At 44.3% G+C, this 21,014-nt stretch overlaps 1 protein-coding gene across 1 annotated transcript; it reads left to right on the top strand.

The window, feature by feature from the left end:
* The first annotated feature begins 4,695 nt into the window (after positions 1-4,695).
* PFDN4 (prefoldin subunit 4) lies at positions 4,696-7,098 on the top strand. Its single transcript, XM_059480849.1, has 4 exons — positions 4,696-4,839; positions 5,771-5,878; positions 6,294-6,437; positions 6,678-7,098. The coding sequence occupies exons 1-4, from the start codon at positions 4,816-4,818 to the stop codon at positions 6,807-6,809; spliced, it is 408 nt and encodes a 135-aa protein (XP_059336832.1). The 5' UTR covers positions 4,696-4,815; the 3' UTR covers positions 6,810-7,098.
* The last annotated feature ends 13,916 nt before the right edge of the window (positions 7,099-21,014 follow it).

Raw genomic sequence — 21,014 nt, forward strand, 5'->3', positions numbered from 1 at the left:
TTGCTTTGAAGCAGTGCTCCTGAAACACATCTCCCTGTCCTTGGAGGCAGCTCAGGCTCCATTCATGATGAGTTCTGAGAAACCAGACGAGAAGGGACAATTTGTGCCCTCTGCCTATTTAAGGAATGAGAATGAACTCATTTGAAGGGTCACAGCTTCGTGCCTGTGAAACGATGCCTTTGAAGAGTCTGAAACAGGCAAGTCAAGACTAAACTGGGCACAGGTCAATTTTTCCATGTTCTTCACAGCTACGGGGAGGAAACCACCCTGTTAATGTGAAATCGTCTCTCTCTGAAGCTGTTTTTGAATGACAGAATGGAAAGGGTTGTGTCTCACTCCCGTGGCTCTGTAAGTCCTTGGCAGGGGAATTGGTGTGCTGGAGCTGGGACAGAAAATAATTCCTCAGTTCCTGCTCAAGTGCCAGTCCAGGGCTGTTTGCAGTTCCCCTTCTTCCCTCATTTTTAAGACTCAAACCCAAGCTTTAATTTTCAGTTGTGACATTTAGAACACATCAGGGGTTATATTGATGCCTCAGGTTTCAGCTTTTATATTTTTCAGATTCTGTTCTGAGCTTCACATTCAGCATTGCTGAGCTGTGTGCACAGAGCAGGGAGACAAAACAATTCCTGCTCCAGCTGGGCACCAAGGACAAATGAGCCAAATCTCAGCCCAGGAGCACAAACCCCGTGGGCTGGAGAGAGAAAAACAAGGATGGGACTGCCTGGGCTAAAGCTGGAATGGGACAATGAACTGCAAAGTGCAAATGGAGCAGAGCTGATCCCAGGGACAGAGCCCGTGCCCGGCTGTGCATTTTGGGGTTTTTTGGTTCATCTTGGGTGCAGCCCTGGCTGGGCTCTGGTGCTGCCCAAGGTGGGTCCATGGAGGGGATCCTGTGAATAAATCCCTGCTTTATTCTGTAGCTCCATCCAGTCTCAGTTCCAGCTCAGCCTCTCAAGGCATCAGCTCCTGGAGAAAAGCTGGACCAGCTCAGTGCTCTTGAGCTGAATTTTGGGTGTATCCTTCCACTGAGGCACCTGAACGGTGAAGGTGTCACCACCATCCCACAGGTGTCCATCCACAAGACTTCCCAATATTTTCCAATATAGCAGCAGATGACAGCAGCAAATGAAATCTCTCTTCACTTCTCCACTATGGCAAGGAGGATTTTTGGTTCAAAGTCTCAAGGACCAAGAAACAGCAGAATATCAGAACTAAAGAGCTGATTTTTCTGTGCTTCTCTTTTGCTCCTGGTTTGATTTCTGCTCCCTTGCATGTCAGGAGAGAATATTCCTTGAAAAACCATGTGCCAGTGGGATGCTTCTGTGGGAGATCTGCTGAGCAGGTACACACAGCTGGCTCAGATTTTTTCACCACTAAATATTTAATTAGTCCAAGTTTTAGAGGTGCTTTCTGAGCTGAGTCAATTTCTGGTCATAGTTTTTGGGAAATAATTGTAACATATTTGAATAAATGTTGGAAATCCCATCAAACTCAGAGCTCCTGCCCTGGATTTAAGGGGCTGAGGTGTGCTTGGGAAGCTCATTAAAAACAACTCCTGAACTCCCAGATCAAACCCTTGGAGCTCATGGAAAATAACCTGAGTGATTTTCCTGTAGTTCCCTTCAAACACATCAAATATCACAAAAATAACTCCTCAGTGGGAAGAGTTTTATGCTGGGAGTGGATTTTCACTCTTAATGCCTGTATTTCCAGGGGGTTTGCTCTGTGACATATTACACAATTCCTGTCTCCTGGCCTCTGCTCTTTCTCCTGGGTGGGAAAAGCTTTTTGGTAAATTTGCCTTAAAATTTTTGTGAAATCTCTGAGTTTTCTAAATTAATACAAAGAGCTGAAGTGCCACAGGAGGAGGTTAACAGGGAGAGTGTCACAGGAAGGTATTTCACAATGTGGGGAAGGCAAATGCATTGCAACTTGCAAGCTCTGGTTATTATTGCAGCGTTCGTTTGTGTTTGTTTATACACTTTTAATTCCCTGATAATTCTTTTAATTCTCTTTCCAGCGGAGCATCTTTGAGCTTTGTAAATATTGACAGGAAAGTACAGTAATTCCCATTCTCCAGAAGAGAAACTGATATGGCTTTGAAAACTGAGATCTCCAAGTTATCCACGTTCACCGTGAAATGAAAGCAAAAGCAGCCTTTATTCTATTTTCACTCAAATACTGGCTTTTAACACCAAACTCCTCTTATTTCGCCTTCTGGATGATTAGATGACAGAAAACTCAAAGACAGAAGAGTTTGGGAACTCCAAAGGTCTGTGGGGCTTCATGGAAAGGGGAGAGGAGTTTGGGAATCCAAAGGTCTGGGGGGATCCAGGGAAAAGGGAGAAGAGTTTGGGAACTCCAGAGATCTGTGGAGCTCCAGGGGAACGGGAGAAGAGTTTGGGAATCCAGAGTTTGGGGATCCAGGGAGAGGGGAGAAGAGTTTGGGAATCCAGAGTTTGGGGATCCAGAGGTCTGTGGGGATCCAGGGAAATGGGAGAAGAGTTTGAGATTCCAAAGGTCTGTGGGGATCCAGGGAAAGGGGAGAAGAGTTTGGGAATCCAAAGGTCTGTGGATCTTCAGGGGGAGGGAAGAGTTTGGGAATCCAGAGATCTGTGGAGCTTCATGGAAAGGGGAGAAGAGTTTGGGAATCCAGAGTTTGGGGATCCAGGGAAAGGGGAGAAGAGTTTGGGAATCCAAAAACCTGTGGACCTCTAGGGAAAGGGGAGAAGAGTTTGGGAATCCAAAAGCCTGTGGAACTCTAGGGAAAGGGGAGAAGAGTTTGGGAATCCAAAAACCTGTGGAACTCTAGGGAAAGGGGAGAAGAGTTTGGGAATCCAAAAACCTGTGGAACTCTAGGGAAAGGGGAGAAGAGTTTGGGAATCCAAAAACCTGTGGACCTCTAGGGAAAGGGGAGAAGAGTTTGGGAATCCAGAGGTCTCCCCAAGGCAGCAAAGCATGGCAATGCTCTTCCCCACTGAGCTGGGCTGCAGAAGGCTCCAGCAGGGAAGGAGAAAATTGCCAAGAGCCCCAGAGGAGCCGTGAGACGAGGGCAGGGCGTGGAAGGGATCCCAGCAAGGGAAGCCAAGCAGGAGCCCGGGGAGCAGAGCAAGAAGGAGCAAGTCCTTTGTGCGAGCGGGAGAGGAGCGAGGGCGCTGGGTTCAGCGGGTTCCTCTGCTCCGTGCTGCCTGCTCTCCTGAGCTGTTTTCACTTTTATTTACATAAGAGAGCGCTGCAGTGAGTTACTCTTGGCAGGGCTCACCCCACACAGCTTGCCCGAGCATGTGGGGGAAAAAAGGATTGCTTTTCAAAGCCTTGGAGTCATCGAATTCTTGTGAAATCCGCTCCTTTTCTCTTGAGGGAAATCGCCCTGGCTCTGGGTACTGTGCAGTTAGTGCAGCCAGGGAAATAACCACGGCTCAGGCTGTGCCCTTTCCTAGCAGGATCCTTCGGGAGGAGCACGAGGATGGCCAGGGGGATGAGAGTTTCTTTTCTGAGGAAAAGAGAGGTTTAGAGCTGGGATTATGTTTTTATAGAAGTTAATAATAATGCGGTTCTCTGGGGAGAAATTTGGTGATGAACTTCTTCCCTCAGTGGGAAACAAGGCACTGTGAGGATGATGATGCACCAAAATAAAATGTAACATCAGCCTGAGGGCTACTCAAAATATCTTTTATTATTCTGTCTTTCCTACTGCTTTGGAACAGGAGTTTTGAAATGAGCAGCTATTTGGAACTGGAAAAAAAAATCCCCAAACCCAAAAATAAATTTATTTCAGGCAATATTATAGAAATGAATATCCCATCCCATCCCTTTATCCCCTTCCATCCTGTTATTATATCCCGTTATCCCAGCCTACTATTCCATCCCATTATCCCATCCCATTATCTGATCCCATCCCATTATGCCACTATCCCATCCCATGTATTCAAATATCTCATCCTAATATCCCATCCTATCCCGTTATCCCATCCCATCCCACCCCATGTATCCCATCCCAATATCCCATCCCAAAATCTCATCCCAAAATCCCATCCAATTATCCCATCCCATCCTGTTATCCCATCCCATCCCATCCCATCCCACCCCATGGATCCCATCCCACCCCATGGATCCCATCCCAATATCCCATCCCAAAATCCCATCCAATTATCCCATTATCCCAATATCCCATTATCCCAATATCCCATCCCATGGATCTCAGTATCCCAATATCCCATTATACATTATCCCAATAAATAGCCCAATATCCTGTTATCCCACCATCCCACCCCATAGATCCCAACATCCCGATATCCCATTATCCCACTATCCCAATAAATATCCCACTATCCCGATATCCCAATAAATATCCCAATAAATATCCCACTATCCCGATATCCCAATAAATATCCCAGTATCCCTATATCCCAACAAATATCCCAGTAAATAAATATCCCAATAAATATCCCAGTAAATATCCCAATAAATATCCCAGTAAATAAATATCCCAATAAATATCCCGATATCCCGTTACCCCACGGGTCCCGCCATTCCCGTCTCATGGCGCCCCCTGGCGGACCAGCGCCCCGAAACCGCCCCCGCCCCTCCCACCGGGCCGTACCAAGCACCGCGGAGGCGCCTTCACATTACTCCGTGCCCCGAGGCCGCTCGAGGCATCCTGCCGCACTTCAGATAGCGATAATCCCCGATTTTCACAGAGTCTTGGCCGTTTTCTGGAGTTTTTCCACGTTTTTCTCCCTTTTCCCAAACCCGTGCCCCTCCTCTGCGCGGCGGGCGGATGGTTCAGCCCCTCATGGATGGTGCAGCGCCAACATGGCCGCCACCATGAAGAAGGCGGTGAGCAGGGAGCGGGCCCGGGGCGATTCGGTCCTTTGGAGCAGGGTTTGGTCCCTTCCCGGCGGGGTTCCATCCCTCCCGAGGAGCTTTCGGCTCCTCCGCTGCTCCCTGGGCCGCTGTGCCCCGGAGGCGGCCGGGTCAAGCTCTGCCCGGAACGGCGCGGCCGCCGCTCGGGAGCTGAGGGCCCTGGGATGGGATAAGATCCTTGGAGTGGGATGGTGGGATAACGGGAATTGGGATATCGGGATATCCCAATATCGGGATCGGGCTGTGGGATCGGGCCCTGGCCCAGCGCTTGTCCCCCGGGGTCGGTGGCCTTGCGGAGCCCGTGCTGGTGCGGCTCGTTGTAAACAAGGACAGGATCAGGGTGGATGTGAGGAGAAATGTATTCTGTGAGAGAGTTGTTAATCATGGAGTCATCATCATGGCTTGGGTTGGAAAGAAGCTTAAAATTCGTCTCGTTCCATCATGCCATCCCTGCCGTGGCAGGGACACCTCACTGTCCCCGGCTGCTCCCAGCCCCAGTGTCCAGCCTGGCCCTGGGCACCTCTCCCCACCCTCCCAGGGCACAATTCCTGCCCAGTATCCCAATTCATCCTCCTCCCTGTCAGTGTGAAGCCATTCTGCTCTGCATGTCACTAACTGCTCCTGCTCATGGTGCCTCTGCAGAGAAAACTCAGAGCAGGGTGTCCAGTTCAGCCATCAGCATCAAAGAAACCTTTCCTTTAGGATGCCGTGGCTGGCCAATGTTTTAATTGGATGTACCCAGCTAAATGAGGGTATTTGTGGTGTCCTTGAAGAGGCACTTTGAGCATAAGCAGAATGTGGTGGCTCTCACATTGTTTTCTATCACTTTGTAGGAGTATCCTTGCAGGGAGACTCAAGTTAATGTAAGAACTGAAATAATGATTTTGACCTCTCGTCCTCGCAGGCTGCAGAAGATGTCAATGTCACCTTTGAAGATCAACAGAAAATAAACAAGTTTGCAAGAAACACCAGCAGGATCACAGAGCTGAAAGAAGAAATAGAAGTGAAAAAGGTATATTTGCTTCAGATCTCGTGAACTCTTCATTGGGTTTTCAGCTGGAACATAGAAAATTAGCAGCAGTGAGTTACTGTGAGTTTAAGTAATGCTTGGGTTCTGATAGGAGGTTTCTGATACTTTGGAAATAGAGAATGGTAAAAGTATATCAGATATTAGTGACATTTAAATCTGCTATATTGCTGTTGCCCAGACAGTTAATTATTCTGTTAATGACAGATAATGAGGGCTGACTAGGAGTGTCTGCTGGGTTGAATTGCTGAATTCCAGCTCTGACATTGATCTCCTGGATGTCCTGGTTGTGGGTGGGATTTGTTCCCAAAATCCAGCCTGTCTGGGTTCCTTACCCAGCTGTGCAGTGTCCACTGAAAGGTTTTACACAGGGATTTTCTTTCTGTGTCCTGGCAAACAGAAGCAGCTGCAGAACCTGGAGGATGCCTGTGATGACATCATGTTGCTGGATGATGCTGACTCCCACCTGATTCCCTACCAGATCGGGGATGTCTTCATCAGTCACTCCCTGGAGGAGACTCAGGAGATGCTGGAGGAGGCCAAGGTTTGTGTGAGCTGCTGGGCTGTGCTGTGTGCTGGGCACTGGGGTGGCATCTGTGCATCCTCTGCAGCTTTCACAGGCTGAATCCGTGTTGGATTTAGGATTTGGTCACCCCAGCAATAAATCCTGCAGCCAGACCTGGGATGAGTTGGAAGAGAGGCAGCTCTTTGTTGGTTCTGTGTGCTGACAAACCTGGCTCGGTTTGTTGTACAGAACTGATTTTTGTTTATTTTTCTTTTTCAGAGGAGTTTGCAGGAGGAAATTGAAGCACTGGAATCCCGAGTGGAGTCCATCCAGAGCGTGCTGTCTGACCTCAAAGTCCAGCTCTATGCAAAGTTTGGGAATAACATAAACCTGGAGGCTGAGGACAGTTAAAGCTTTTCTAAACACAACACCCAACCTTTCCTTAGGTTATTAAATGTTTTGATAACATTGCTGTAATTACATTTGAGAACAGAAAATCCATCCCTTTCTTTTTGTTGGTTTGTTTTTTTTTTTTTTTTACTTCCTGTAAAGTTCTGTATATTTAATAAGAACTTTCTTATTTTGGTTATTGCAGTTATTTATTTATTCAGGAAAACACTGACTTCACATTGCTGGTAAAGCATCAAGATTGGAATATCTGCATTGTTTATTAAGGCAATAAAGCCAGGCATGTATTGGACTTTCCTGGGTTTTGTTTTCCACTCATGAAAAGGCTTAAAACAAATGGAAAGAGGGAATTTGGGAGTGGCTGTTGGATAAAAGCTGTGTGATACAGAGGATATGATGAGGGAGTGATGCTGTGCAGGTGTTTTAAGAGGCCTCCTGGAGCTCCTAAATTCATCCTCTGTTTCACCCTCAGCTCAGGGGTCAGGAACTTACTCTAATTTACTTTAAAGCTCACTTTAGCAGTGAGGAAAAGCTTTTGGGGCCCCCATATTCACTCATTTACTGCTTTGTATTTGGGAATCCCAAAAACTGCTGCAAGTCACAATTCTGAGTCTTAATTTCTAATTTTCCTGAACAGTTCCTAAATCCATATTTATGTAGCAAGTTGATGTCACAATTGTTCATAGGTTTTGTTGCATCAATCCCTAATCTGTGTCTCCATCACTAGTAGGAGCTGAATGTAATTTTTAAATGTCTTAATTGGCTGAATTTGTCTTTATATCCAAAGAAAACACAAAAGAGGGGTAGGTGGTTGAGGGAAGAGATGAGAATCTTGACTCCGTGTTTCAGAAAGCTGATTTATTATTTTATGATATATATTATATTAAAAGAAAATGATACATTAAAACTACACTAAAGAAAGAGGATTTCATCAGAGAGCTAGCAAAGAAAGGAAAGGAATCATAATAAAATCTTGTGAGTGACCAGAGAGTCCAGACAGGTGGACTGTGAATGGCCATTAATTACAAATAACCACAGAAGACCAATCACAGATTCATCTATTGCATTCCACAGCAGCAGGTAATTATTTACATTTCATTTCTGAGGCCTCTCAGCTTCTCAGGAGGAAAATCCTGTGAAAATCATTTTTGTCCGTGACAGGGGTGGGTGTTCTTCCCCGGTGGAGCTGCTGCAGTGTGGCCCAACACGAGGAGCCCCCAGCAGATGGCATCAGAGACCTGGCAATGCCCAGCCCGTGCCAGGCTGGCAGTGCCACTGCTGCTGGCAGTGAAGGAGCTTGAATTGGGTGGTGACAGTTCCAGGGTCACTGCTGTGCTGGGCATTTCACAGCTCTGTGGGGATTTCAGATCGTTGCCACCTCCAGCCAGGCCACAGCGTGATGTGGCTTCGTTGTGGGGAAAAAAGGATTTGGGTTGGAAAGGACCGTAAAGATGATTTTAGGATATTTTATTTCCAACCCTCCTGCCATGGCAGGGTGTGGAGAGCTTGCTGCTCTTTGGTCCTGAAATTGGGATTGGCTACAAACACAGCGCTGATGTTCAGGGAAGATTGTTCAGTGCCACAGATCTGATTTTCCCTTTATTTTCTCTCCTTTTAGGGTTTTATGGGTGTGATACATTTTTCCTGTTGGCTTAGTCCTTGCTACAGAAATCAGAGGAGGGCTTTTTTGCACCTGGGGTGTCCAATTTCCTCCTGTGCTCCGGCCAATTGTCTTTGCAAGTCATTACATCTCATTTTTCAGCTCAGCCTCTGAATTTTTGTCATTTGCAGAGCTCCTGTGCCAAGCTATCATTTGGTATTTTTATACATGTAAAGCAGAACATGCAGGAAACACTTTTTTTATTCTGGAGTTGTCATTGTGCAAGTGGCTTTGCAGATGGTGCATCTGCTGCTTGGAATTATTTGACAGCATCCTGGTTTTGCTTTTTAATAACCTTTCTGGCATGAAGATCTGTAATTGTTTCTGAGTTGGCACTTATTCTGTTCAGCATTCTGTTCTAAGGACTTTTTATTTTTGGCGGATTAGAATCTGTTATCTCTAATAATGTTTCCTTTACCTGAACAAGAGAGCTGTGATAGAAGCCCATGAGCCAAGCCCTGGTGCTCTGTTCACCCCTGATGAACCATCCAGGCGCACTTGGCAGGATCAATGTGTAAATATCCTGGTCAGAATGCCAACAGTTTATTGTCCTTCCCTGTGCTGCCAGGGGAGGGACATTTGTAGGCACCTGGGGATGAAATGTGTCACAAAGTGCTGTTCTTCCGTCTCAGAGCACTGGGCTGAGGATCCCTCACTCATGGAATCACCTTTTCAGCTTTATTTTATCTGAAAATAAAATTTCAATGCAGGCTTTGTTTTGCAAGTCCCACAGTCACCCACGGCTGGTTTTCACTTGGCTGCAGCAGTTAAAGCAGTAAATACAGGTGAAATTCTGCTCTTTTTGGTGCCTGCTGTCAAGGAGCTCCCAGATTTTTAGAGCTGGGTAAAACCTCTGTCAAACACCATGGGATCAATTCCTGCACTTCAGGGATTTGCAAGGCTGGTTTGTGATTCTGTACCTCTGATACAGAAATGTTTCCCACAGGATGATCCCCAGTGGAACCTTTATTAATCCCCATTTTTAGAGCAGACCTGAGCTCCCTTTACACTCCACCATACAAATGTGGTAGATAATTATTCAGTAATTGCAGGAAATGGTGTGGATCTGAAGCACTGATAATTTTGTGGTAATAAAATCACATCCAAGGGCAAGAAGAGACTGAATTCTGAATACTGAAGCTACATTTCTGTAGGAACAACAGAACTGAGCAGTTTGGTTTGCATGAGTCAGTGGTTCAGATAATTTCTCTAATGTTATTCTAATAGCCTGATTCATGAGAGAGAAAAAAATATGAATATATATAGGCATAATAAGGCCTGACAGAAATTATTTACAACCAACTTTGTCTTTATTTAGATGGTGTGAGTCATGCAGAAAACCAAATTATTTTCTAATTAAGCTCTGGCTGCTGGTGGGGCTGCACAGAACACTGAACACAGCCAGGAGGATTCCCCCAGCAGGTCTGCATTAAGGGGACTTCCATCCAGCTGATAAAAGGTGGAATAAAAAATGGAATAAAAAATTATAAACATGAGGAGAACATCAGGATGTGCTCAGTGTTGGACTCCAGGCTGGGCCAGGACTGCTCCCAGCCATTCCTTAAGGAAAAATTCCTGGTGGATTTCTCAACCCAGCAAAGGGAGGAAAAACCTCATTCAGTGGAGTTTTAGTGTCTGACAAGTTTTACCCTTCGAGCACAGTCCAGAATTCCATCAAATCATCAAACTTGGGTGCTTTTCCTGCCTTTCCTGTAACAAACAGGGTTGTGCACACCAGACTTACACCACACTGCTTTGGGGATTTTAAAATTCTGTTTAAATTTCTGCTGTCTCTTGGCTATCTGGGGTTTGTCTGAATTTAACCAAGCTCTTGTGTAAGGCCTGGCCTCTGACCAACAACCTGCAGTACACAAAATATATTTATTTATAAGATAAAACTGGCTGCCTTTGGGTACAATCAACTCAGAGGAAAATCATTAATCCCAGCACACACGGCCAAGGCCTGCTGGTAACTCCAATATTGCTTTTTATTAACACTGGGGGGAAAATAATAAAACATTCAGTTCCATTGCTGCTGTGAAAGCACATTCCCCTCCAGTTTTTAATCCTGCTGTTAAAAGTTCAGCCAGAAGAGCTTTGGTTTGCTTCCAAAAATGTCTCCCAGCTCCAATGTTGAACATATCAGGGATCAAACAGCCCCTGGGAAAGGTTTAAACCTAAAGCTTGTCTCTGTTTGTAGGGGTCTGTTTTGTGTTCAGGTGTTTGTTGTGGTGTGTGTGCTGCCTAAAACAAATCACTGCGCTCATTTCAGCTCCTGAGGAGTTGTGGAATCACATTTTGGAGTGGAATCACAGCTGGAGATGGTCAGGACGGCTTTTATAAGAGTTGACTTTTCCTTTGCAGAAAATGCTGCTGCAACACTTGTGCAGTTAAATCTAAATATTAAAAATTACTATCTTAAAACCTAAATATTAAAAATGGCTATTTTTATCTAAAATAACAAAATGGACTTCATTGTAGAAGAATTTTGGTCCCAATGACACATTTATTGTAGTCACAATACTTGGTTTTACACAAGTAGGAAAATCGACTGCAGAATTTATTTTACTGCTCAATTTATTGGTTAATTTGACAGATGTACAGTTTCAGATATATTTCTAAGTAAATGCAAATTTGCATTTCCATGTACTGACTGGAAGGCCCAGAGATGACACACAGGGTGTGGGAGCTCAGGCCATGTTTTTGTGTTTTTGTCTGGGTTTTTCTCTCCCACCAGGGCTGTGTGAGCAGGAATGCACAGGAGCCCTGGCTGCCTGAGCGATCTCCTGCTCTGAGCCCACATTGATTGAGGAAATGTCAATAGGGTGAGAGAAAAGGGCTGGGCTGGATCAGGCTCTGGAGGCAGCTCTGAGCAGCTCACACACCCAGATCCAACCTGCTCCATCCCTAATCCAAGCCAAGCAAACAGTTAAAGCTATAAAATATCTGTAAATGAAATAAAAACCACCACAGGCTCCTCTGGACAACCTCCTCACCCTGGGAGGGAGGAATTTCTTCCCAATATCCCATCCAAACCTCCTCTCTGCCAGTCTGTTCCATTGATTTGCTGATAAGTGCCCCACCAAAACAAGAACATACACACACAATAAACCACAAAGCTGCTGCTGAGCTCGATTTGAGAGGCTTGGGCTGCTGATAAACCTGGGACAGGAGACCTTTATCCCTGCCGTTCTGTAACCCAGCCTGTCATTAATCATCTGAACCCCCAGCAAATGTTAGCCAGGAAATCTCTGCTCTGTGGAAATGCATTATTGGAGGACAAAGAGCTGTCAAATGTCATTAGCACAGCCTGTCCATCTTCCATGGGGCTTTTTTAAGATATAAAGCTTGGAGCAATATGGTATCAGTCTGCAGATTAAATTAAACGTTGCAAATAGATGCTTTATGTGATTTATCAAGAAGGCACAGATTTGCTCCTGATAATTCACAGGGCTCAGGAGGGATTACATCTGCTCATCACCCAGTGCATTGGAGAGGAAGGAGCTTTCCTTTCAACCATTGTGAGGCACATCAGGATTGCGGGGAGCTGGAGCCACCAGGAGCATTCCAGCACTTGCCTGGGCTGCTGGGTGTGGGACAAGTCCAGATTGCCAAATCTGATGGCATTTGGTGAACTGGAAGAGGGAAATGTCAGGCAGGAAAACCCTCAAGGGAAGGGAGAAAGAAGCACAGCCTCAGGCAGGGTGGTGTCAGCGGGGCTGGGAATTCCCAGCAGGAATTTCTGCTGGCTTGCTGTGGCTGACAGCAAAGCCAAGCTCCGAGAGCCCACAGGACGGAGGTTCCAGGGCTCCCAGGAAAAGCAGGGGTGCTGCTCCCACCTGGGCTCGGGGACGCAGCACAGCCAGCCCTGTGGGTGATCCAGAGGTGCTCATCTCTGTAAATGCCAGATTGCAGAGTGATGCTGAATTTTGCCCCAAAAGGCGAGAATAACTGCCTAAGAGACTCAGCTTAAGTCTAATAAGCAGGAGGTATTTTATTGCGACGCGTCGGGGAAATCACAAAGTGGATTTCCGAGTTTCCCGTAACAAAAGCAAGCTCTTTTATACAGTTTTGGATATAGGATTACATCAGATCATATACGTAATCATATCTTTTGCATGAATATTCATACGGGGCGTGGTGTAGGTGGAGCGTGGGCGTGGGCATTTCTTTTGAGGATCATCTTGGTGGTCGTTCTGGTTGCCTTCATCATGGGCTGGGGGTCTCCTGATGAGTCTTCCTCTTTAAACTTTTGAACCTCTTCCCTAATTTGGTCAATTCCCGGTGTACTTGGCTTGGTCTCTATGGCTTGGCAAAGTTCTTAGGGTCAGTTTGACATTGTTGGCTCTGATCATGCTTAGCCCATCGCTTCTTTTATCCCTATCTCTTTCCTGTCATTTTGTTCCATGCTTTAGCTAATTAATTGCTCTATGTGTTTCCTAATACTATACCTTCTTCAAATGCTTCACATTCTATGTTTTAACTCATTATTTCTTGAAGGCTATCCGTTTTGGGGCTTCAAGAGAAAAGGTCAAACCCACCTCCATTTATCACTCCAGTTTCCCCTGCAGTATCAATTTGGGCTGGGTGGCAGCTAAACCAGAGCAGGAATTGATTTTCTGGGGGTAGAGAGCAGAATTTAGCTGGGTACAAAAGCAAACCCATTCCCAGTGTCAGACACAGGTTGGATTCTGTCCTTCATCCTCTCTTTGGGCAGCCTCCAGACCGGCTTCGTACCTTTGGATTATTTAGAAAAAGCTTTTAGAGTTTTGCTGAACAATTTGCTTTCCAGAGAGAAAAAGACAGCTTTTTCTGAAGAAGAGAGATGTATTTTTACCCAGGTCTAACCGAGTGATTGGAGCTGGCAGCTCAGTTATGAAGGCAGAGTTTCATTTCTCAGAAGTTACACGGCCACCAAAAGACTGGAGGAGGAAGTGTCAGTAACAAACCCGTAGTGAGAATCATTCCATTGTCTGTGGACTGTTTTCAAACCTGATTTTGACTTTCCTCAAAATAATTGTGCTGCAGGAGATCAGGCACTGAGACAGGAATTGCAGTTCTGACATCTCAGCACCAACATCCCAGCTCCCAGCTTCAGTTCATTATTTCTCCAACTGTGTCACCTTCATTTCCTTGGTGACTGATTTAGTAACTTCTTTGAGACTCTTGAAATGCTGGCTTCAGAGAGCCTGCGGATAGGATGGATTTGCTGTTAGCAGTCAAGTGTTGTAATTATCAAGTTAAAAATCTGTCTTCTTCAAACACAGAACGTTTCTTGTGTGAGGTAGAGATTTGCTACGCAGAGCTTTAAAAGAACTCAGCCAGCTACACAAAAATCCGAGTCCAGAGCTCAATTTTTTTCATTTTTAGTGCTCGAGTTTAGTGGATGGCCGTGTGCCCTTTAGATTGTAGGTAAACAGATAAATTTGTAGATAATTAGTTCCAGTAAGCACAGAGCATCCAGCAGCACAAAGCTGATATTTCCAGGGATCTCATTCCACCATTGGCTGAAAAACACATTCAACATTTCTGCAAACCAGAAAATGCCTTCTTTTCCCTCCCTGTGCTGTTGGATTTGCTCTGCTGCCTTGTCCCACTGCATTTCCCATCCAGCTTCCCCAGCCACGCTGTAATGCTGATGATTAAATGTGCAATTAAGGCTCAAGCACTGTTAGCAGGGGGGATTTGGCAATGGGACTGTAACACTGGCATCAAACTGGGATAGCAGCAGGGCTGGGGCAGCACTGCCACTTTGCTCTGGGTGGCTCTGCCATGAAAATTCCAAAAAAAACCAAATGGGGAGGCAGCACCAGGAGCCCTGGAATGGATTTATCCTCAGTAATTTCTGGAATTATGTGTGTGCTGACAGCACACAAATGGCACAGTGCAAGTGGTGTTATTTTAACGTGTTTATCCACTTGTCATCCCAGCCCTTTTCTTATTTTTCCTCCCCAGTGCAGCGGTGTAAATGTGACTCATGCAGAGAAAGTCACAAAGATGCACTGGCCTGTCTGCATTCCCAGCAATATTATTATGAGAAATGCATTAATTTGTCCGTTTGGAAAGGATTTAAAGGTTGTTGCATTCATTTGTTACCAGGGCCTGAGCACTTAATCACACAGACTCACTGCAGCAAGAAAATTCTCTCTTCTTCTCAACTCCATTAGCAGCACTTTCACAGAGCCCTGAAAAATATAAATATTTGAGGATGTTAATGGAAATGACACCTGTAGCTGATGTATGGGTGCCAGGAGATGTGATTAAGTGCCCTGTTAATTAACTCCTTTGCTCTGGTACTCGTGAAAGTGGAGCCATTTTTTAGAGGTAGCTGAACTGCCTGGAAAAGGGCACTGCCCAGATCTGGGGGTGTGGGGAGAATTTTACCTGCTTCTGGTTTTAAATACTTCACTTCAATTGCACACCTGATTTCCAAGAGCCCAGCAGAGAAATAAAACTGGAAAATCACTTACAGGACCTGGTTTATTCCCTTTGGTTGAAATAGCTGAAATACGGTCAGGATAATTCAAAAATATCCCATCACTCCCCATATAAAATACTTAGATGATGATGAACTGTTAGAAATGAGATTGACACCATCAGGATTCCTCTTTCCTGCTCCTTCTGGCCCAAGCAGGCTGCAGAGCTGGGGACAAATGCCCTGACACGCATCCTTGTGTGGAACTGCTTTGATTTGTGTAATTAATTTTTCTTTCATTATTGAGAATCATTCCAGGTTTTCCCCAGGTTTTTCTGCCCAGGCTCTGTCCATGTGTTTCAGAGTGGTACAGCCTTGGGGGAGAGACACTGGAGTTTATTTCTGTATTAAAACAGAAAAAAAGGGGCACCTTTTGGTTCAGGAAATTAGAGCCACCAGCACTGTGAGCTGTACCTTTCAGAACAGCAATTTGTTAACTATTTAACAGGGCAATATTAATTCTTGTTAGCTTTCATTTTCATTTTTTGCAGCTGCTTTCATTGACAGAACCACTCTAATAACAGCAGTTGTAAAAAATTACCGGCCCAGCTCCGAGCACTCCCCACAGCCACAGGGACATTAACTTGCCTCTGGTTGCCCTCATTTGCATTCTGCGCTGTTAATGAGCTAATGACGGTGCTGTTTAATGAGCAGAGCATCACTGAAGGGACAGGGAGTGGATCAGAGTTCCTGAAGAGCCGAGTGAAGCTTTAATTACCCCCAATCTCCGGGTCATTACCTGCACAACCACCCTGCTCAGCCATCCCCGGCCTCTCTCCACTGATGGATTTGGGCTCTTTGGGCTGGGAAAAGGCTCAAATCCTTTCCATGAACAATTCAGTGCTGGGTCAGGGGCTGAGCCCTCTCTGCCTTCACCCCTGCGCTGCTGCACATTGCCTTTCATTGCAATTCTCCGGCCTGACTTTCCGTTAACTTTGCTGCAGCTGGACAGGACATCTTTGCAGGGCCTTGCAAAAAGAATTAAGCACTAAAAATTTAATTTTTCATAAAGGAGTTGCTCCTTTATTCATTTATTTTTTCTAGAGGCTGATCCTGGTTGTGTTGTCCTTGAACTCAGAGATGCCTCAGCTCCCAAAATCACATATAAACCAGTGTATCATAATCCCTGCCCCTGATCATTTTGGAGTGGATTTTGGCAACTGTAATTCACTTCTAAAAGAAATAGAATTTTACACTTCTAAAAGAAATAGAATTTATTTCAGCTGCTGTGAAAAGAGTGGCTTAAAATGTACAGGGGGTAATTTTTTTTTCCTGAGAGGTTCCAAACCTGTTTAATCCATTTTCCTCTGCACTTTGCATGTGTAATTGCACTTGCCTGCAAAGAGCATTTGAGTGAATGCACAGATCAAAGGAGCTGACAGCTCACATAATAAATCCTGTTTGCTCCTAATAGAGCTACAGGGCTGAGCATTTGCATGCACAAATCTGGGGAATTTTAAATATCTGAAGTTACACAGCAATCAAGTGTTATCAATCTCATTTCTAACAGTTAATCATCATCTTAAGTATTTTTATATGGGATATTTTTAAATTATCCTGACAGTATTTCAGCTACTCCAACCAAATGGGATAAACAGGCAGTGAACCAGGTCCTGTAAGTGATTTTCCAGCTTTATATCTCTGCTGGGCTCTTGGAAATCAGGTGTGCAGTTGAAGTATTTAAAATCAGAAGCAAGTAAAATTCTCCAGGTATTTAAAATCAGAAGCAGGTAAAAGTTCTCTACAGCCCTGACAGGCAAAGAACCAGTGACAGTTTGCAAATTCCCTGTGACTTGCACAGGACAATGACACTGATTTAAAGCACTGAGTAATTCCAGAGGGACTGAGGTTAATGTTCAGCGCTGAACATAAAGCACAGGTGATGCTGAGGATTGCTCTGTTCCATGTTCTACCCTTCTATTTCCCATTTTCCTGCATTTATCCTCAAAATTACATAATTACACTAATGAACCTCTCTGCCTCCTGCTTGTCTGACACTGTCAGACCCTTGAGAAGCCAGCACAGGAATTACTCAGCTGGCTCACAATCTGGATCTGAGCTATCCCTCTCTTCTAAAAGCCATCAGGAATGGCTTTGGCACGTGGAATATTGGAGTTGAGGAGAAAAAGGAAGGACAAGCTGCAGTCTGGATGAATTTACTGCCAAGGTAAAGGACTTTTTAGCAGCCCTCATTTCCCAAAGAACAGCTGGTTTCATTCTCTGAGCCAATAAATGCAAAATCAGAGGTGGGGATTGGAATAGGTGTTAGACACCTTCAGCATCCCTCAGGGCTTCAGGGCATGCAGGAATTCCAGCCTCAAAAAGGGGATTTTTCCTCCAGCTTCCTGAGGCTGGAGTGCTCACAGCCTCAAGTGATGGATATTGTGAGGTTTGGTCTTCAAAACAGGCGAAGGAAGCAATGAAAAGACAGAGTTTGGGTGTTGGGAACTTGGTTTTGTTGTGAGACCTTGAGGCTCAGATGGACTCCCAGAACAACACCCTGGATGGAGCCTGCAGTTCCCTGCTTCCCATTGCCTTGTGCATTGACAATCCAGTTGTTAGTTAAACAGATTATTAATCAATCCCTGCTTCCCATTTCCTCGTGCATTGACAATCCAGTTGTTTGTTAAACAGATTATTAATCAATCCCTGCTTCCCATTTCCTCGTGCATTGACAATCCAGTTGTTAGTTAAACAGATTATTAATCAATCCCTGCTTCCCATTTCCTCGTGCATTGACAATCCAGTTGTTTGTTAAACAGATTATTAATCAATCCCTGCTTCCCATTTCCTCGTGCATTGACAATCCAGTTGTTAGTTAAACAGATTATTAATCAATCCCTGCTTCCCATTTCCTCGTGCATTGACAATCCAGTTGTTTGTTAAACAGATTATTAATCAATCCCTGCTTCCCATTTCCTCGTGCATTGACAATCCAGTTGTTTGTTAAACAGATTATTAATCAATCCCTGCTTCCCATTTCCTTGTGCATTGACAATCCAGTTGTTAGTTATAACTAACATTATTAATTAATACAGGACACCTGCCTTTCTCCATCCCTCCAGATGCAGAGGGGTCACTACAGGTGTTGCTGTCAAAAATGCAATTTCCAGCCTGAGTGCCTCCCTTGGTTTGAAAACTCCTCTGCAGCCCCACAGATGCTCCCGAGTTTTGTTTAAAAACACTGGTTTTTGTTTAAAATCACTGTTTTTTGTTTAAAACCAGCCCCGCCGGGCAAGGCAGAGCTAAACCCTGCCCATCCCCAGAGGGCAGAGCACAGCCCAGCCCTTCCCACTGAAATACCCCAATAAAGGAGTGGGGAAATGCCTGTTTGTGAGGGTCAGGGGCACTTCCATCCCCAGACAGGTCATTTGTCACCTCAGTCTGTTTCCCTTTGGTGCTGTCTGTAAATCCAGGGAGGCAGCTCTGCTCTGCTCTGGGTTTGATCTCTGTGTACCAGCAGTTCTGACGGCATTCCTCTAATTTGGCACAGACTAAATGCAAGCTGTAATATTTTATTAAGCTGCTCCCACTTCTCCAGCTTGCTGTGTATGAGATGCTGGATGGTTAGCAAAAAATAAATTGGATTAACAGAATGCTACATTCATTTTTCTCTAACTTCTGGGTCAAACTTAATCAGCTTACAAGGCAAAGAATGCTTTCTGTAAACACAGCTGGGATCCAAAAGGAGCTGTTGGGGGCAGAAAAAAGGCTCATGCATTGGATTGTCAGCTAAATTCTTATTCCAGGCTCTTTCTCACTGCTTGTGGTCCTTGGGAGCAAGAGGCAGATTTTAATTTCAGCAGGCTAGGATTGCTCATGTGGCCCCTGCCAGAGATGCTGAGAAATCCCAGCCCTGCAGGTGCTGAAGGAGAACATTCATTTCTGCAGTGGGGGGATCAGAAATGGAGAGGAAACAGATTTATTGTGTGAGGTGGGGTGGGCTTTGCCTGGTTTTGTGACAATAATCAAACATGCACAAGGTGAGATCCCAATAAAGGCAGGGAGGGCTGGGCATTTATCATCCGTTTATCATCCATTTATCATCCGTTTATCATCCATTTATCATCCATTTATCATCCGTTTATTATCCATTTATCATCCGTTTATCATCCATTTATCATCCATTCATCAAATTCCCACAGCACACAACAGAGCAGGGAAAGGAGGAGTCTGACTTCACTGAGAAACTGGGGGGAAAAGACTTTTTGTCAAATATTGACTAAGAAAATGGTGATATTGTACATTATCCTTCAGAGATCTTCTTAATTCTGACACTTCCAATGTAAATTTTGTGAAAGGATCTGTTTTCCCCTTTGAGTTGTTTGCACTTCGCCAGGATGATGGAACACCAGGATGATGTAACTCCAGGATAATGTGCATTTTTCCCAAATGCCCCATTGTGCTTTCAGCCATTTACATTTCTGACACCTCAATGCACACTCCCGGCTGCTGAAATGAGTGTGTCATTAAAAAAATTCAATAGAATCCTAATTTGTTTTTATCTAATTACGTGTCCTTTCAGCTGCCCCCCAGAAGAATTCAGCTCCTAATCTCAGCGCTGGGATGCTCCAGCCAGGAGGAATTTTGGGTTTTTTAACCTCTGGGGGCAATAAAACAGCTCTGGAGAATCCCAGTTCTGGCACAAGCTGGGCCAGGGTTTCCAGAACATCAGGAATTTCTGAGTCTGCAGAAAAATGGGAAGATTTTGGTTTGAGCACATCCACATCTCCAGGTGTTGGTTTATTGGGAGGCAGGGAATGCACCTGGGACAAACAGGACATTATTCCCATCCTCTCCCTGCAGTGCCCAGCACCTTGGTGGCTGGTTTGGCCATTTTTTCATTGAAATTCCCCCCAGAAATTCAAATTTTGTTTTCTTCAGTCAGAATCTCACCTGGGCCATGTTGCAGTGGAAATTATTTTTTCTGGAGTTTTTTAAATGCTCAGAAAAGTTTTTCTCTCTCTTTTCTTTTTCTTTCTTTTTTTTTTTTTTTTTTTTCTTCTTTGCAGGCAATGCCAGTGTAGTTAATGAGAGGAAAGCAAGGAGGTTCATAAAGCACTGCTGCATTAATTACTACTGAAATATTGCAGGTAGCACGGGGAGCACAAACCTCATGGAATAATTTCACCAAAATCTGTGACTTTCTCTATGCTTTCCAGCTCCTGTTCCTAATGTAACTGAACCCAAACCAGAGTTTCATTTTCTGATCACAATATTGTTTTTTTCTCCAATTGTTTGTAAAGCAGTGAACTGTACAGCATGTTCTGAATATTAGAAAGCATTTCTTGCTTGGTCAGGAGCCAGTAATAAAGGAAATTATAATGAGCTAATTTCAATTCCAAATGGACTCATTCCTCTGCTGGCTGCTGAAAATGCATGAGCCCCTGGCACAAGGAGCTTGGATTGTCCCTTTTTCCCCCTGCATGCCCACAGCAAACATCCGGGCTGGAAGAGCTCAAAATGAACAGGTTGGAGAGGAAAATCACCACCTGTTACAGCACTGGCATTGTCTGGCCTGGCTTGTGAGCTCCTGAGGCACCCAAAGAGCAGGAATGTGCTGCCTTGGGTGTGCAAATCTGAGCAGGGTGCAGGAAATATATATTGTATAAAATATTTATTGTGTAAAATATTGTGGTATTAAATCCCGGCAGGTTGTATAAAATATATATATTGTGTAAAAATATGTATTGTATAAAATATTGTTGTGTGTAATACAAGGATGTTGTATAAAATATATATTGTATAAAATATATATTGTGTAAAATATTGTTGTATGTAATACAAGCATATTGTGTAAAATATACATTCTATAAAACATATATTGTATAAAATATTGCTGTATGTAATAAGAACAGGTTGTATAAAATACATATTTAATAAAATATATATTGTGTAAAATATTGTTGTATGTAATACAAGCAAATTGTATAAAGTATATATTGTATAAAATATTGCTGTATGTAATAAGATCAGGTTGTATAACATACATATTTTATAAAATATATATTGTGCAAAATATTGTTGTATTAAATCCCAGCAGATTGTATAATATATATATTGTACAAAATAT

Source organism: Ammospiza nelsoni, chromosome 12, assembly GCF_027579445.1.
Source record: "Ammospiza nelsoni isolate bAmmNel1 chromosome 12, bAmmNel1.pri, whole genome shotgun sequence".
NCBI lineage: Eukaryota > Metazoa > Chordata > Aves > Passeriformes > Passerellidae > Ammospiza > Ammospiza nelsoni.

Coding starts and splice junctions, on each gene's coding strand:
- PFDN4 (XM_059480849.1), top strand. CDS start 4,816: ATGGCCGCCACCATGAAGAAGGCG. Junction 5,879..6,293: donor AAGAAATAGAAGTGAAAAAG/GTATATTTGCTT, acceptor CCTGGCAAACAG/AAGCAGCTGCAGAACCTGGA. Junction 6,438..6,677: donor AGATGCTGGAGGAGGCCAAG/GTTTGTGTGAGC, acceptor TTTCTTTTTCAG/AGGAGTTTGCAGGAGGAAAT.